The 16,050-nt window shown below is 57.4% G+C and overlaps 1 protein-coding gene, 1 long non-coding RNA gene and 1 other non-coding gene across 8 annotated transcripts; 2 read left to right on the plus strand and 1 right to left on the minus strand.

The window, feature by feature from the left end:
• Positions 1-281: 281 nt before the first annotated feature.
• Positions 282-5,015, minus strand: LOC118673325. 2 transcript variants are annotated; one of them, XR_004973351.1, is made up of 3 exons: positions 4,809-5,015; positions 3,727-3,878; positions 282-747 (listed from the first exon to the last, which is right to left on the minus strand). It is a non-coding gene; the product is annotated as an uncharacterized LOC118673325 (long non-coding RNA). The 2 variants fall into 2 exon arrangements; XR_004973350.1 differs by lacking the exon at positions 4,809-5,015 and adding an exon at positions 4,177-4,460.
• LOC118673804 lies at positions 3,719-3,881 on the plus strand. Its single transcript, XR_004973479.1, has one exon. It is a non-coding gene; the product is annotated as a U1 spliceosomal RNA (small nuclear RNA).
• On the plus strand, positions 4,558-15,682 carry ADAMTSL4 (ADAMTS like 4). 5 transcript variants are annotated; one of them, XM_036343948.1, is made up of 18 exons: positions 4,558-4,692; positions 7,087-7,188; positions 7,427-7,547; positions 7,764-8,119; positions 8,308-8,989; positions 9,227-9,329; positions 10,062-10,198; positions 10,513-10,717; positions 10,902-11,074; positions 11,205-11,316; positions 11,417-11,602; positions 12,020-12,149; positions 12,468-12,672; positions 13,043-13,219; positions 13,762-13,968; positions 14,079-14,258; positions 14,514-14,673; positions 14,833-15,682. In XM_036343948.1, the coding sequence occupies exons 2-18, from the start codon at positions 7,169-7,171 to the stop codon at positions 14,967-14,969; spliced, it is 3,291 nt and encodes a 1,096-aa protein (XP_036199841.1). In that variant the 5' UTR covers positions 4,558-4,692; positions 7,087-7,168; the 3' UTR covers positions 14,970-15,682. The 5 variants fall into 5 exon arrangements, with proteins under 5 accessions (XP_036199841.1, XP_036199842.1, XP_036199843.1 ...); XM_036343949.1 differs by having other exon boundaries at positions 14,529-14,673; XM_036343950.1 differs by having other exon boundaries at positions 14,547-14,673.
• The last annotated feature ends 368 nt before the right edge of the window (positions 15,683-16,050 follow it).

Raw genomic sequence — 16,050 nt, forward strand, 5'->3', positions numbered from 1 at the left:
CCACAGCACCTCACATTGTTGGGTTTTTTTGTGTGTTTTTTTCATTGATTTTATTCTTCTATGTTTTTATTGATTTTTTAGAGAGAGCGAGGAAGGAAGAGGGATAGAGAGAAACTTCCCTCAGTCTTATGGGTGCCTCCTACACGCCCCCTACTGGGGATCTGCAACCTGAGCATGTGTCCTGACCTGAAATCGAACCAGTGACCTCTTGGTTCATGGGTCAACGCTCAACCACTGAGCCATGCCGGCTGGGCTATTTATTGATTTCAGAGAGAAAGAGAGGCTTGTTGTCTCACTTGTTTATGCATTCATTGGTTGATTCTTGTATGTTCCCTGACCAGTGATCGAACCCAAAACCTTGGCATAGCTGGAGGATGCTCCAACTAACTGAGCTACTCGGCCAGGGCCAGCACCTCACATTCTGGTCCAGGAACCCCAAGGCACAAGGAGCCTGCCAAGCTGGGACGACATCACAGAACTTGGTCCTGGTGGCATATCTGCTGCCAGATTTCTTAGTCAGAAAGACAGGTTCTGCCCAAATAGCAACATCACTTTTTTCCCCAACCCCTGGCACAGATGCCAGGCCTGCGGTGAGAACACATTAACGTACGCTGTCACTGGCGCCTCCCTGCTGAGACCTGCTGGGCTCTGAGAGAGCATCTGAGACAGCAAAGAACTCCGGGCAACATGATGGGGCGGCTTGAAGTCTTCACACAACGCTGAGTCTTGATTTATGTGGCATATGAACTAAAAATACATTTGAACAGCATTGTTAATCATAACTCTGGCGTATTTTTCTATATGACTCTACGTTTTTCACACACATGCTATCATTTTTTTGATTTAATTTTATTTTACAATAGCCTATGAAGTACATAAGCTGGGTATGGCTGTCACTTTCTAAGATCCTAGGAGGGGGCTGAGTGGAGGCTTGTGTAGGAGGGACGAGTCCTGGCTGGTTGCTCCTCATTCCCAGCGATAGGTACCATTTTATTAAATCTGTTGTATCAGCTATGTCAAGACTATCACAGGAAAAATATCATTGGAGGAATCTTCCCGATTTAGCAGACAATGCATATCCTCAAACATTCTAGATGCCTAATCCAGAAGCTCTTGTTCATGGCCATGTTTTCCAAACCCATACGTAAGAGGCTGTTTACCTGGGTTCAAGCCACTTAACATAGTTGTCAACCTGCTGATGATTTTGCAAACTTAATGGCTGCCAAGGTTATGTCCAATCAGTTCATTCAATTCCATGAACATTTACAGAGCACTTCCTGTTTTCAGAATGCCAATGGACAGACACACGGCTCAGGGCAGTCCCCAGGCAAAGTCTGTGCCCAAGGACGCCAGGACCTGCTGAGAGGCCCTGGTAGATTGAAATTTGGATTCAAATCAAGAAGAATTCTGGCTTTGGGAGTTTCTGACCAAATTAGGAGACCGGAACATCCATCCACGTCTTGGTCCTCATCTTACCAGACGGGTCACATCCTGTTTTTCATCGTTTCATCAGCCTAGAGCCAGCTCAGCCATGATGGGGCGAAACCACCACCAGAAAGTCCTGGGACGTGGCCCACGCGGAGGCAGTGCTCACCATTTCTCACTCACGGGCTAATCCCCCAGGCATTTATTAAATGCCTACTGTGTGCAAGGTGAGGTGATGAACAGAAAGGCAAGCATGGCCAGGTGGTCCCCACCCTAGGTTCCTGGTAGAAAACAGGTCACAATAGGCTGCTCTCATAACTGCTGCAGGGTGAGCTAAGGGGCCAAGGCAAAGCCAAATGGCCAGGAGAATGGCCCCAGTGAAAGGACAGTGTGAAATACTGTGACAGGACGCTGGGAATCAATGGCTGGAGACCAGCCTGGTGTGTAGCAATTGGGAACCCAGTGGCTCTTCTGGAACAAAGGAGCTGAGTAAACTGTGATTCCCAGAGGCAGAAAGGCAAACACCAGGCTTTCTGAAAACGGTTGCCATGGCCACAGACCAAAAACAGACAGTTCTCCATCAGTTTCTGGCCCCACCTGTACCCACTGGTATTAGCATCAGTATTTTCTTGGAGTAGGAACAATGTCTGACAGGAAACATTAGTTTACAATGTTATTTAATTCAACACAAATACAACTTCCTTAGTTGTCACTGGCCAACTAGCAGAAAAAAAAAAAATATATTAGCCAAAACCGGTTTGGCTCAGTGGATAGAGCGTCGGCCTGCGGACTGAAAGGTCCCAGGTTCGATTCCGGTCAAGGGCATGTACCTGGGTTGCGGGCATATCCCCAGTAGGAGATGTGCAGGAGGCAGCTGATCGATGTTTCTAACTCTCTATCTCTCTCCCTTCCTCTCTGTAAAAAATCAATAAAATATATTTTAAAAAAAAAATTAAAGGAACTCAACTAAATTTCTCAAAAATTTCACTTGCATACAACCTATTCAGATAGTAGCTTCTAATTGTGAGATTTGGGGCAAATTACTGCATTTCTCTTTGTGTCTTTGATTCCAAATCTGTTATGATGAGGACTGTACACAGAGTAAGTGCTATAAATATGTTAGCTATACATTATTATTATTATTGTTACTAAATCACTATGCTAAGCTCGAAGTCAGACAAATGCTCAGCCTTTCCCGATCTGTATCCTTTATCTGTCCTATCCTTAGAGATGCTTTTGGGTGAGCATCTACTTATTACAGAATCTTTTAAGAAGCGTCTTTTTTAATCTTTGAGACAGTGTCCACAGATTTTTCTGGTACTTCACAAGTTGCTGAGGCATCGTAAATTCTTTTCTTTATCCCGTATTTTCAGACCATCAAGTCAGGAGCGGTGACAGCTGGATAAGCCTCATGAGCTCTTTGGTCTGCAGCCACTCCTTAATGGAAAGGGCTATTTCTGCCCCTCGGTGCAGGGCAGTTACAAATGTCAAAGGCAGACCTATCCCATCCTCCCCGGCTCCCTTCCCACTCTGCTGTCTTCGGCCCCACCTTCCTGTCCCGTCCCTGGCCTCCTTGTGGATGAGTGAACGCTGATGGGGTGGGCCTGGGGCGCACTGACCTAAAATACCTTCCCGGGCCCTCGGGCTGGGCGTTTCACCCTCTGCTTTGAACTCTGAGGGCTGAGCAAAGGGGCTTCCTGCTCCAAGTCCATGACTATAAATATGCCTCTTGGTCAGGGCTGTCCCCAACAGTCCCTAGATAAACCACTCTCCTGGGAGGGGACATTAACCTGTTATCATCCCAGGCTCTTTAGGACACAGGACCAAAACACCATCATTGATGTTCCTATCTCTTTCTCCCTCTCGCTTCCTCTCTGAAATCAATAATATATATGTATATATATATATTTTTTTAAAAAATCAATCAGCTCTAGCTGGTTTGGCTCAGTGGATAGAGCGTCAGCCTGCGGACTGAAGGGTCCTGGGTTTGATTCCTCTCAAGGGCACATGCCTGGGTTTCGGGCTCAATCCCCAGTAGGGGGCGTGCAGGAGGCAGCCTATCCATGATTTTCTCTCATCATTGATGTTTCTATCTCTCTCGCCTTCTCCCTTCCTCTCTGAAATCAATAAAAATATATTTAAAAAAATTTTAATCAACCAATGAAAGCATAAATAGTGCAATAACAAATCTCTCTCTCAAATTAATTAAAAAGAAAACACTTTTTTAGTAGACCCAAAATACACAATGGCTCATGAGTAAATGGCAAATAAACATGTTTAAGTCACAGTGACCAGACTTACCCGGCAGGGGAGATACATGGATCACAAAAGCGGTTTTCCCAGAGAGAGGCTTGTCCACTGCACTCCGCACGTGCCGCCCCTGCAGTTTCCCCAAGTGTGGGGAACTCGGCAGCGTAACTTGTGGTGGAGGGGGCCTGCGTTCATTCTCTCCCCTAAAAATAAATAAATAGACAGATAGTAGTGACCATTTATCACCTATTCTATATCAGCCATTTTATACATATTATTTATGTTTAAGTAATAATTTAAAATAAAATATTAAACAAATATTTTATATTATTTATTTTAAACATAACACAGGTAACACTTGTGGTTAAAAATTCAAAAACATATCGTTTTAAAAGGGAAAACCTGTTTTTTTTCCTCCCCAACCCTGCACCCCATCATCTCATGTGTCGCTGCATATTCTGACTTTGGGGTACATTGTTCCGAGTACGAAGGGATACAGACACGTTTCCAAGTCCAGCATTTCTATCCGATCAGCCCCATCTCACAGAGGCGGGGACTGCAGTGCAGAGTGAAGTGTTCACCCGAGACCACAGGCACAGGAGCGGGATTCAAACCCAGCCCTGCCTCCCGCCGCGCCCCCTCGGAGCCGTCGGAGGACCGGGTCCCGAGTCCGAGTCCCCGCGGCCGCGCCGGGCCCCAGGGGCAGTGCCAGGGGCGACGGGCCTCCAACCCGCGGGGAGCGCTCGCGTTTCGACCCCTGGAGCCGTCGGCGGCGGCCCCGAGTGGGTGGCCGGGGCGACCAGGGGTGGGGGGGCCGCCCCACGCGGGGCCGCCGAGGGGCGCGGGCGGGCGCGTGGCGGGCGTGGCGGGGGCGTGGCGCGGGGCGGAGCCGCGGCCGGAGGCGGCAGAGTCCGGAGCGGGGCTCAGGGGCCGCCGTGGCCGCCGCGGAGCCGGGCCGCCTCCAGGGAGCGCCCGGGCGCAGAGGGGTTAACGGGCCGCCGGGGCCGCGCAGAGCAGGTACAGACCTTCCCCGGGGGCCCCGGCCCCGGCGCCCTCCGTCCCGGTCCCGTTAGGCCGCCCGCCCCGCGCGCCCGCGCCGCCCCCGCTCCCTGCGCCCCGCGGTGCGTCCTCACCGCGACCCTGACCCCAGCGCTCAGAGCCGCGCCGGATCCTCCAGTCCCCGAGGTCGAATTCCTGGGGAGGGGGCTCTGACCCCGGGACTCTCCCGGGTCGCCCTGGAGAAGCACCGGCCAGGATTCCTGCTAAGTCACATAGTCAAACTGGAAAACATGCTAGGACGTCCTCGCACGCGCCAGCGCCTCCCGCCCTCCCCTGGAGGATGGTGTGCCCCCCCCCCCCCCGCCACGTCCCTCCCAGAGTTGGGGGACAGGGGAGCTGGGAGGGATGGAGGTGGGTGCCCGAGATCCAGCACAGCCTGATGACCGGAAGGAAGACACCTGTTGGCAGGGCCGGTCCTCCAGGACCCAGGAATGGAGGGCGCCCTGAGGACCCAGGAGTTCTACCCAGGGTAGGGGCTCCGTGCCAGCCTGAACATGCTGCCCAGCCCTCTCCCCCCAAGCACCCCCCCTTCCCGGAGGTGGGTGCCTCTGGGGGTAAAAGGGTCAGTTAGCCCTGCCCAGGTCTCTCTCCTCTTTGATCTTCACTGGCCAGCGTGGAGGTGTGGCCAGGAGGAGCCCAGGTTTACCCAGGCCCATGCCCAGCCTGGCACCGGAGCGCCACTTCTGACCTCCCCTTCCCTCCCCCTGGGCAGTGAGGGACCCACCAGATGCGGGACATGGAAGGGGTAACAAGCACATGTGTGTCCTGTTTCTGCAGTGGAGGGGCGGTCGGCCCCCTGCCCAGCTGTGCAGGGGGGCTGGGGTGGGACTTTTCCAGAGAGGGAGCCAGGCCTGGCGAGGGCCCCAGGAGCTCACGTCACCCCCACCCTCCACCCCTCACTTCTCCAGGGAACTGCCAAAGCCAAACCCAGCTCAGGACAGGATTATGTGTGCTGGGTCGATCCATGGGAGAGACGACAAGACACAGAGCTGGGGGAGCAGAGGGAAGCAGAGTCAGAGAGGAGAGGAAAGGGGACCCCGAAGCAGAGAAGGGACGGGCGGTGACCATCACCCTCAGCTCTCCTCCCTTCAACCTCAAGTCACTGCGTCAGGCAGAGTGGAAGGTTTGGGTGGAACTTTGGCCCTTCTCTGGAACCACTACCTCCCGCCCCCTCCATCAGGGTGGAGTTACTGACCTCAGTGGTCAGCCCCGCCAACAGCAACCCCCTCCCCAACCCCAAGCAGCTGGGGTGACCCCGCAGGTCAGGCTCAGCCATTGTGATCCTGCCCTCGGATTCCCAAGTCCCGGGGTCTCGGGGAGGGAGTGGGCTGACGGTTGCTCTCCCCAAGCACATTCCTGCCCTTCCCGCTGTCATTTCCCGGCCCCTGAGCTGGCCCACCTCGGCACTGGCTCCTTGGACTCCTTTCCCGGGTGCCTTTCAGATCCAACAGAAACATTTTTTTTTTCCTGGAAAGCATAACTAAGAGTGGGATGAAGGGTGGGGGCGGGGAGGGCTGGTACTGAACAGGAAGGGGCTGGAGGGCCATGGGGGAGCCATGGGAATGCCAGGCTTTGAGTCCGGGAGGGCTCCAAGCGCCGCTTTCCTGATTGATCAACTAGACTTGGGGACGGACGCCTGTGCTCTTCGGAATGGCAGGCCTGTGACTGGGGAGTGGCGGCAGCTATACCGCATCTTTCCTTCCCAGGTCGTCCCCCCCCCCTCGTCCATCACTGTCACCCCTGAAATAAGCTCTCATTGAGCCAGTGCTGGACGCTGGCCCCTGAAGGGAGGTTATGTGGAAATGGGAACATCACCTGCTTCTCTAGAGATTAAGCCATCAGCCCACTTAGTTGATCCCACTTTGTTCAAGGCAGGCTGGCCTGTGCCTCAGTGTTTTAGACGCAGCTTAGCTAAGAAGGGAAGAGGCTGGGAGGCAGGTCGGAAACAGAAAGGCCACGGGCTTCTTGGCAGCTCCTCAAGGGGGCGCCTGGCCTGTCCTCCCCAGCCTCCCTCCTCCCCCGGGACCTCCAGGAGGGCAGGAGTGGGAGCCAAGGGAAGACCATCCTAAGAAAGACGCACGGGCCTGAGCCGGCCCAGGAACAGTTCCTAGCTGGGACGAGGGAGGAGCTAAGGAGTTCCTATGGGGCTGGGGGAGGAGGCTGACTGAGCCCTCCACCCTCTGGCCTCAGCAGCTGGACAGGGCGCATGCCTTCTCACGCTCACCCTTAGGATCATCAAGGGATGGGCCAGGCTCCCCCCTCCCACATCCTCACTTCGAGATGACCTTCTGCGGAGTCATCCCTCTCAACCCCAAGCTTTCTGGAGTAACCACCAGGCTTCTGTCCCTGCAGCGAGCACCCCCTCTGCGTCCAGATGACTGAATAGTGTGTTTACTTCCGGTCCCCTCCTCCTTTGCCCCATCGAGGAGGAGTGATGGAGAAGTGGGCAGGCAGGTAAGAAGGGGTGGGTTCCCCCGGTGGAGGAATGGCTGGGTCCCTGGGAGTGAGGGAGAGGAGAGGACTGGGAGGGGCGGAGGCAGGGGGGGGTGAGGTGGGGGGGGGATGAAGTGATGAGTAACTTCTGCTTTCTGAGAATCTGCATCAGGATGTGGGGAGCCTGCTGGGGGTGAGGGCAGTGTCGCAAGACCAACTCCGGCTTCCATCCGGTCCCCACTCTGCCTTTGGTTTGTAGGCCCCCGTTTGGTCTGGTGCTGCTTCTGTCCCTCCCTCAGCTCTGCCTGGATCAGGAGGTGAGCCAGGGACCAGAAGCTGTGATCCTTGCATCTCCCCTGACCTCCCACCCACTTCTCCAGGTCATGCCTCCCTTTTCCAAAGCCTCTGCTGAACCATGGCCCCTTCCACCCCCGGCCTCCCCAACGCCCTAGCTCCTGGCCAGATCACACCTCTGCTATTGAATGTGGCTTTGGGCTGGCAACAGCCTCCCTGAGCCTTGAGCATTGGACTAGAGCCTCTCTGTATGGTTCCCTCTAAAATCATTCTCATTTTGTTTGACCTTTTTGTCTACATAGGTGTTGTCTGGACACGCTCTTCTCACACCCCCTGAGGATGGCCAGGGCCCTGAGGGCGTCTGGGGTCCTTGGGACCAGTGGGCCTCCTGCTCCCAGCCATGTGGGGTGGGGGTGCAACACAGGAGCCGGACTTGTCAGCTCCCTGCAGCTCAACTCCACCAGGGCCCACCCTTCCCGTCCCGGCCCCCAAGGCATCCAGAAATCTTGCTCTCCCAAAGTCAGGGCCCCAGACCCCAAGCTCCCCAAGAAACTCTCCCCCTGTACAGGCCACAGCCTCAGGGCAGAGGTGGCCCACTGCGAGGTCCTGCTTCCCAGTTAGGGAGAGAGGAGGCCCAGGAGACTCCAGGAGCCAGGAGGTGAGGGGAGGGGCTTTGAGGGAAGGGGTGGGCCTTAGGCAAGGGCTGGGGCTTGGAATAAAGGAATGGGGAGGAGGACAGAGGGCTGGAGTGGGTGCTTATCTCTGGTGCCAGGAAGTAGAGGGGGCAGGAGAGGCCGGGTAACAGACGACCAGAGCCGTGACCCCATGTCTGCAACACCTTCTCAGGTCCCGGGTTCGAGACCCCATCAAGCCAGGAATGTTTGGTTACGGGAGGGTGCCCTTTGCTTTGCCACTCCATCGGAACCGCCGGCACCGCCAGAGACCACGCAGATCCGAGCTCTCCCAGGCCTCAGAGCTGCTTCCCTCCCTGACTCCAGGAGCAGAGCCATCCTCTGCAAACCACACCCCTCAAACTCACTTCCCCCCTGTGCAACCAGCCTCTCACACCCTGTCCCCCCCTGCAGAATCCCCAGGCCCTGAGGCTGCTCGGACAGAGGTGCCTTCGAGAACCAGGCCCCCTCCCAGGGCTCAGGCCTCTGGCAAAGAGCCCCCCTCGTTTATCCCCTCCCCAGGAGAAAGTGTCTCCTTCCACGTGTCCCCTAAGCCAAGAATGCCAAGTCCCCAGGGTTGGGCCAGTCCCCAGGTGGCAGAGAGACACCCTAATCCTTTCCTTTCTGTCCCTCGGGGCTGGGGCCGGGGCCGAGGCCACCAGGGCCGGGAGCACTGGCGATCTGGGGGGCATGGCCCCAGGTCCCCCCCAGAGTCTGCCCCTGGATACCCGGATGGCTGGTTGCCTCTGCTGAGGGCTGGCCCCCACACCGGCTCCCAGTGGAGCCTCTTTGCTCCCGGTAGCCCCGTCCCAAGATGTTCTGGGGAGAGTGAGCAGCTGAGAGCCTGCAGCCACGCGGTGAGTTCTCCTTGGACCCACACCCCCTCCACTGCTGCTTCCCTGACCCTGCCTCTGGGTCCTCAGCTTGTCAGATTGGGACCTGAGGGAGAGGGGCCTTCCATTTGACCTCCTCAGGGTAAGGGCCTTGGAGCCCCTCCAGAGACCAGACCTCCTCCCTACTCCCCAAACCCAGCCCTGACCCACACCCCCATTTTCCTCCCCAGCTTTGACTCCTCTGTATCCCCCCCACCTCAGCCCTGCCCCCCTGAGCATCCAGACCCCCGGGCCCTGCAATGTGCAGCCTTTGACTCCCAGGAGTTCATGGGCCAGCTGTACCAGTGGGAGCCCTTCACAGAAGGTGAGGTTTCCAGCCCATCCCTGGACAGGGAGCGGGGGCCGCAGGGGGCTTAAGACTGGGGGATGAGCAGGCAAGTGGCACCTCACCCCTCGTTTTCTCCTCTGTGGGCCCTCATGTTCCTACTGCGTCCTGTTTTCTTTCTGTTTCCCAGAGCCGGGGTGAGGAACAGCTCGGGCCGGAAAGGGGGAGTGTCTCAGACGGGGTCAGGTTAAGGGGCGGTCGGTAGAGGGGTCCGGCTGGGAGAGGATGTGTCCAGAGGTGCCCTTTGCCTGGTTCCCTCTGGGAGAAGGCGTCCAGGAGATGAAGTAGACACAGGGGGCGAGATCCTGTCCAGGAGTGACAGCCGGGTGGGCGTGTGCCCGGGTCCTGGGTGGGGTTATATCGCTAGCTCCCAAGTCACCATCCGCTTGATTTGGGGCCTGTCAACTTGATACCAAGATAGCCCCTCCTGAGCTCTGAACTCACCCAGGCGAGGGTTTCAAGTATCTCTCCTCTTTCGCAACCCTGGTCTCGGTGACCTAAATCGACCCGACCTGACTTCTAAATGACCCTCAAACGAACTTTTCCGAGCACAGAACTGTCGTTGTTCCCTTCGCCCACAGTGACCCAGGCCACCCCCAGATGTCCAGTAGCTAATACAAGCCAAGCTTCCGTCAGGACCCGGGGGCCTTTCCCTGTCAACTCCCCCCAGGGAGGCCAGCTAACCACCTTCCCTCCCACCCCGGCTCTCAGTCCAGGGGTCCCAACGCTGTGAACTGAACTGTCGTCCCCGGGGCTTCCGCTTCTATGTCCGTCACACTGAGAAGGTCCAGGACGGGACCCTGTGTCAGCCAGGAGCCCTCGACATGTGTGTGGCCGGACGCTGTTTGGTGAGGAAGGATGGGGCGCATGCGCGCACAGTCTCCTCGTTTATCATGACAACAACACACCAGAGGGTGGAGGAGGATAGCTCTCACCTGCCAGGCTGGGCAGCGAGCAGAGCCAGGAGGTGGACGGCAAGGGGGCTCCCCTCAGGCGCACCCAGGCTTCCCCGAGGCTGGCGGGGCTGAGAGAGAAACACATTCTCACTTGTGGTGCAAAGATCAAGGGGCATGGAGGGCGGAATGGTCCCGGGAGGCCCAGGCTGAGGTGTGAGGTGGTGTCTGCCTTCTGGTGGCCGCTGCCTCACTCCACTCTCCTCCAGAGCCCTGGCTGTGACGGGATCCTCGGCTCTGGCAGGCGTCCAGATGGCTGTGGAGTCTGTGGGGGTGACGATTCCACCTGCCACCTCGTCTCGGGGAACCTCACTGACCGCGGGGGCCCTCTGGGTTATCAGAAGATCCTGCGGATTCCAGCCGGAGCCTCCCGGCTCCAGATCGCCCAGCTCCGGCCCAGCTCCAACTACCTGGGTGAGCTCTCGGGGCTCCCCGGTCTCTTGGTTCTGCCTTCCACACCCCCGTGCAGCCTAGCAAGCCCCAAGGGGAGGAAGGAGGAGGCCAGGAGAGCAGGGGGGAGCGGGGCTCTGAATGGTTAGGAAGTGGTGGGTCAGGAGGACAGCTGACTCACCTCCTGCGTCCTGACTGCCCCCTCCAGCACTTCGAGGCCCTGGGGGCCGGTCCATCATCAATGGAAACTGGGCTGTGGATCCGCCGGGGTCCTACGCGGCCGGTGGGACTGTCTTCCAGTACAACCGTCCTCCTCGGGAGGAGGGCGCCGGGGAGAGCCTGTCCGCCGACGGCCCCACCACCCAGCCCGTGGACGTCTACGTGAGCTCGGGCCTGGGGAAGGACTGCCGGGGAGGGGGCCGCTCCCTCTGGGGGCAAAGACGGGGGGAAGGTGAGTGGTATGGGACCCTTGCCACCCCAAACATTCATTATCTTCTCTTTCTCTCCCCAGATGATCTTTCAGGAGGAAAACCCGGGTGTTTCTTATCAGTATGTCATCTCTTCACCTCCTCCGGGCCCCGAGAGCCCCGCCGCAGAGCCCCGCGTCCCCCAGCTCCAGCCTGGTGAGAGTCCGGTCCCGAGACCTAGGAGGAGGGGAGGGCGGAAGGGAAGCTGCACAGCCGTGGGGGCATCTGATTTGCCTCCTCGACTCTCCCTGCGCAGAGATTTTCAGGATGGAGCCCCCACCTGCGTCAGCACCCCGCCCCACCCGGACCCCCGGCACCCTCCAGCGCCAGGTGCGGATCCCCCAGATGCCTGCCCCACTCCACCCCAGGACACCCCTGGGGTCTCCCGCCGGATTCTGGAAACGAGTGGGACACTCTGAGTGCTCAGCATCCTGTGGAAAAGGTGAGACTCACACACCAGCCTGTGTTCCTGGCACCCTCAGCCCAAGTCCCCAACGTGACACTCCTGGTTGCAGACCCTAGATTAGTGATGGCGAACCTTTTGAGCTCGGCGTGTCAGCATTTTGAAAAACCCTAACTTAACTCTGGTGCCGTGTCACATATAGAAATTTTTTGATATTTGCAACCATAGTAAAACAAAGACTTATATTTTTGATATTTATTGTATATATTTAAATTCCATTTAACAAAGAAAAATCAACCAAAAAAATGAGTTCGCGAGTCACCTCTGACACGGGTGTCATAGGTTTGCCATCACTGCCTAGATCGCGGGGCCACACCTTGCCGACTCTGTGCCCAACCCGGGACCCCACTGGCACGGGAGCCGTCCCACCCCCTGGCTTCCCTCTCACCCCTCCAGGCGTTTGGAGCCCCATCTTCCTCTGCATTTCTCGTGAGTCGGGAGAGCAACTGGATGAGCGCAGCTGTGCTGTGGGCACCAGACCCCCCGTCTCTCTGGAGCCCTGCCACGGCCCCCCGTGCCCCCCATAGTGAGTATGACCCACAGGGAGGGGCACAGTCCTGGGATCACAACAGTTGCTCCAGGCAAACACGTCCTCGCTGCCCAGGCCTCACCTGGACTCTGCAGGCAAATGAATCTCCTGGCCACAGGGACAGTGTCCGATTAGCAAGGCTGGCCGTCCATAGGCAGAAGGAAACCCGGCAGCCTGAGCCCACAGAACCCCGACCCCGATGCTAAACATGCCCCTCTCCTCTGAGGGTCCCCACCCCCGCACATGGCAGCCCCACACATCTTCTCTTTTGCCACCTGTGGCTCTGTCTCTCCCCCGCCCTGCGCACAACCACAGCTGGGAGGCCGGCGAGTGGACGTCCTGCAGCCGCTCCTGTGGCCCCGGCACCCAGCACCGCCAGCTACGCTGCCGGCAGGAGTTTGGGGGGGGTGGCTCCTCAGTGCCCCCTGAGCGCTGTGGACACCTCCCCCGGCCCAACGTCACCCAACCCTGCCAGCTGCGCCTCTGTGGCCACTGGGAGGTCCGTTCCCCCTGGAGCCAGGTGAGTGGGACCAGACAAGCAGGCTTTCCGAGGGGGAGGATTCTAAGGGAGTGGGCACCAGTGAGCGAGAACAGTGGCTTTCCAACTTGTTTTTAATCAGAAATGTTTTACAAACAAGATCTCTTATGGAACCCAATCTATTAGTCAGCTAAGAGGCTGAATCTGGGATTGGGCCCAGAGGCCCATGCCCACCCCACAAAGCCATGTACCGTTGAGCCAGGAATCAAAGGCAGATCCTTGTTCAAAAGCCACAGAGCTACATATGTCATACTTTCAACAATAAAGAGTGTAATTAAAAAAACAAAAGCCCCAGAGCTGGCGGCTGGTGAGGACGCCAGGCCCAGCTCCCCGGACCCCCTCATCCCCGCAGTGTTCTGTGCGCTGTGGGCGCGGCCAGAGGAGCCGGCAGGTTCGCTGTGTCGGAAACAACGGTGATGAAGTGAGCGAACGGGAGTGCGCCTCAGGACCCCCGCGGCCCCCCAGCAAAGAGGCCTGTGACATGGGGCCCTGTACTGTGGCCTGGTTCCACAGCGACTGGAGCTCCAAGGTGGGCCCACACCCAGCACAACCTATCAGAGACTTTCCCAAACAGTTCAATAAGCATTTACTGCCTGGCCAGTGTGGCTCAGTGGTTGAGCATCGACCTATGAACCAGAAGGTCATGGTTCAATTCCCAGTCAGGGCACATGCCTGAGTTGGGGGCTCATTCCCCAGTAGGGGGTGTGCAGGAGGCAGCTGATCAATGATTATCATCATTGATGTTTCTATCTCTCCCTCTTCCTTCCTCTCTGAAATCAATTTTATATATGTGTGTGTGTGTGTGTGTGTGTGTATATAATATTTACTAAGCAAGCACCTACTATGTGCTAGACACTGCTGATGCTGGGAACATGGAGATAAGTGAGAAAAATTTCCACTATGAACAAAACTTCCAGCAAAGGTTCCCCTTATCTGGCTGGGACCCTTGGGACATTCCCTAACTCCCAGGATCTGGATCCAGGACACAGGGATCCTCTCAGCCCCTCCCTCTTCCCCTCTTCATCACTCGCATCCCCCCTCACACAGCCCCCTCTGCTCTGCTGCTCACAGTGCTCAGCCGAGTGTGGGACTGGAATCCAGCGACGTTCTGTGGTCTGCCTTGGGAGTGGGGAGACCCGTGGGGCAGGCCAGGAGGAAGCAGGAGTGGGAACCAGTGAGCAGAGCTGTGCCCCAGGAAGCCGCCCCCCTGACATGCGTGCCTGCAGCTTGGGCCCCTGTGAGATGACATGGTGCTGGTACACGGGGCCCTGGGCGGAGGTGAGCTGGAAGCCTGGGAGGGGGTGCATGTCAGTGGATTCCCTGTGGGCAGTGGGCAGTGACCCCTGCGCTCCCTTCCCCTTGTACACCCGATGCTTCCTCTCCATCAGTGCTCCTCAGACTGTGGCTCAGGCACACAGCGCAGAGATGTCATCTGTGTGTCCAAACTGGGGACTGAGTTCAACGTGACTTCTCCCAGCAACTGTTCCCACCTGCCCAGGCCCCCTGCCCTGCAGCCCTGTCAGGGGCAGGACTGCCAGGACCGATGGTTTTCTACCCCCTGGAGTCCGGTGAGTGCCTGGCTCCCGAGCCCTGCTCAGTGTGGGAAGGGGAGGCTCCGCTCACTAAACCCGGCATCTGTGCCCGGGACAAGGCCAGCTGCAGCCTCACATTGTCCTACTTCCTGTTCCCCTGAAAGACAGGTGGGCCCTCTCCATGTGGGATGTCATAATGTCCCAGGACAGTCTCGCTCACACCCTCCTTTCAGAGGAGGCGGCCTGGGGTTCAGGAGGAGCCTGGGGCACAGCCAAGGTTTGATTTGGTAGCTGGGGTCTCCCCAGTGTTCTCGCTCCTGCCAGGGTGGTGTGCAGACCAGGGAGGTCCAGTGCCTGACTGCCAACCAGACTCTCAGCGCCCGCTGCCCTGTCCATCTGCGGCCCTCCAGGAAGCGGCCCTGTAACAGCCAGCCCTGCAGCCAGCGCCCTGGTAAACGCCCCTTCCCCCACCTCCCAGGAGAACGGAGTTGGCTGAGGTGTGGGTGGGCCACCTACACAGAGAAAGGACCAGTGGAGAGGGCAACACTCCTCCAGGGGGATGGGTCTTGGCAACGGCTATCTGGTGCCCACTGGCCTCCTCTTTCCCCAGATGACCAATGCAAGGACAGCTCTCCACATTGCCCCCTGGTGGTCCAGGCCCGGCTCTGCGTCTATCCCTACTACACAGCCACCTGTTGCCGCTCTTGTGCCCATGCCCTGGAGCGGCCTCCCCCGGAGCCCGCCTGAAATGGGCCCAGGAGAACCTCTGCTCAAGGCTTCTCATGCCACCGTCGGTCACCCGTCAATCAGCTCGCTTTGCACCCTCTGGCTCTCCAGTCTGTCCTAGTCTCACCAGGGGTGTCCCCCAGGGTGGTTGAAGGAGGCAGGATGACTGACAGTGTGGTGGTGTGATGGTGTATGTGCACGTATGTCCCCAAATGTGTATCTGGACCTGCATGGGCGTGTGTACACTCAAAAGTGTGTGTCACTTCTCACAAAGAAGTTAGACTGTGAAGGAAGGGGGAGGGGGCGACGGCGGTTTCCCTGCGACTTTTCTAGGCTGAGCGGAAAGCAAGTGTGCAGCTCCTTAGTAATCTGAGCTGCTTAGTGCCTGCCCGCCCCCCATCAATTCCAACTTTGTGCCCTAAACCTCAGTTCTCATGGTCAGGCCTCCCTCTTCTAAACCACCCTTTTGTCCTCAGACCCCTCCCCCCTTACCTGGTCTCTCTATCGCACCCCTCATAATTAACTAGCTAGGGGTGCGGGTCAGCCACTGCCAAGCTGGTCTTATCCCAGGAAAAGTGACTAACTTCCCAGAACCGGGACCAGCTGGGCAGAGGCTGGAAAGAGAAAGGTTAGAATAAGGCCACCTCGCCCCTGCTCCTGCTTCCCACCTCCTGAAATGGCCCCCGCCCCAGAACTAATTTATTTTTTATTAAAGAAGATTATATGACAAATGAGAAACAGGCTCTTTAATGTCGTCATGGAAACCCAGCCATAGGAGCCACCTGCACAAGCAGTGTCCGGTCAGAGTGAAGGGTGAGAAGAGGACACGGCACCCAGCCGTGTGTGGGGCGGGAAGAGCCAGGTGGAGAGAATCTGGGCCCAGAAAGGCTCATGTGTGAGCTCCAATCACCTGAGAGCAGAAGCCCGGCTCCCAGGACCAGGATCCTGGCCAGCCACAGCCCCTGCAGATTGGTCATTGGCCACTAGAGGTCATCGCTTCTCCCAGTTTAGGTATGGGGCTGGGAGCTTGGGTCCCTCGGAGGAAAAACTGCTGGGCCTGGGGTGAGTTTCCTGGTCGGCTGGGTCTTTCTGTAAAAGTCTC

The sequence above is a fragment of the Myotis myotis genome, unplaced genomic scaffold (genome assembly GCF_014108235.1).
Source record: "Myotis myotis isolate mMyoMyo1 unplaced genomic scaffold, mMyoMyo1.p scaffold_m19_p_18, whole genome shotgun sequence".
Classification (NCBI taxonomy): Eukaryota; Metazoa; Chordata; class Mammalia; order Chiroptera; family Vespertilionidae; genus Myotis; species Myotis myotis.

Coding starts and splice junctions, on each gene's coding strand:
- ADAMTSL4 (XM_036343948.1), top strand. CDS start 7,169: ATGGAGAAGTGGGCAGGCAG. Junction 10,718..10,901: donor GCCCAGCTCCAACTACCTGG/GTGAGCTCTCGG, acceptor TGCCCCCTCCAG/CACTTCGAGGCCCTGGGGGC. Junction 14,674..14,832: donor GCCCTGCAGCCAGCGCCCTG/GTAAACGCCCCT, acceptor CTCTTTCCCCAG/ATGACCAATGCAAGGACAGC.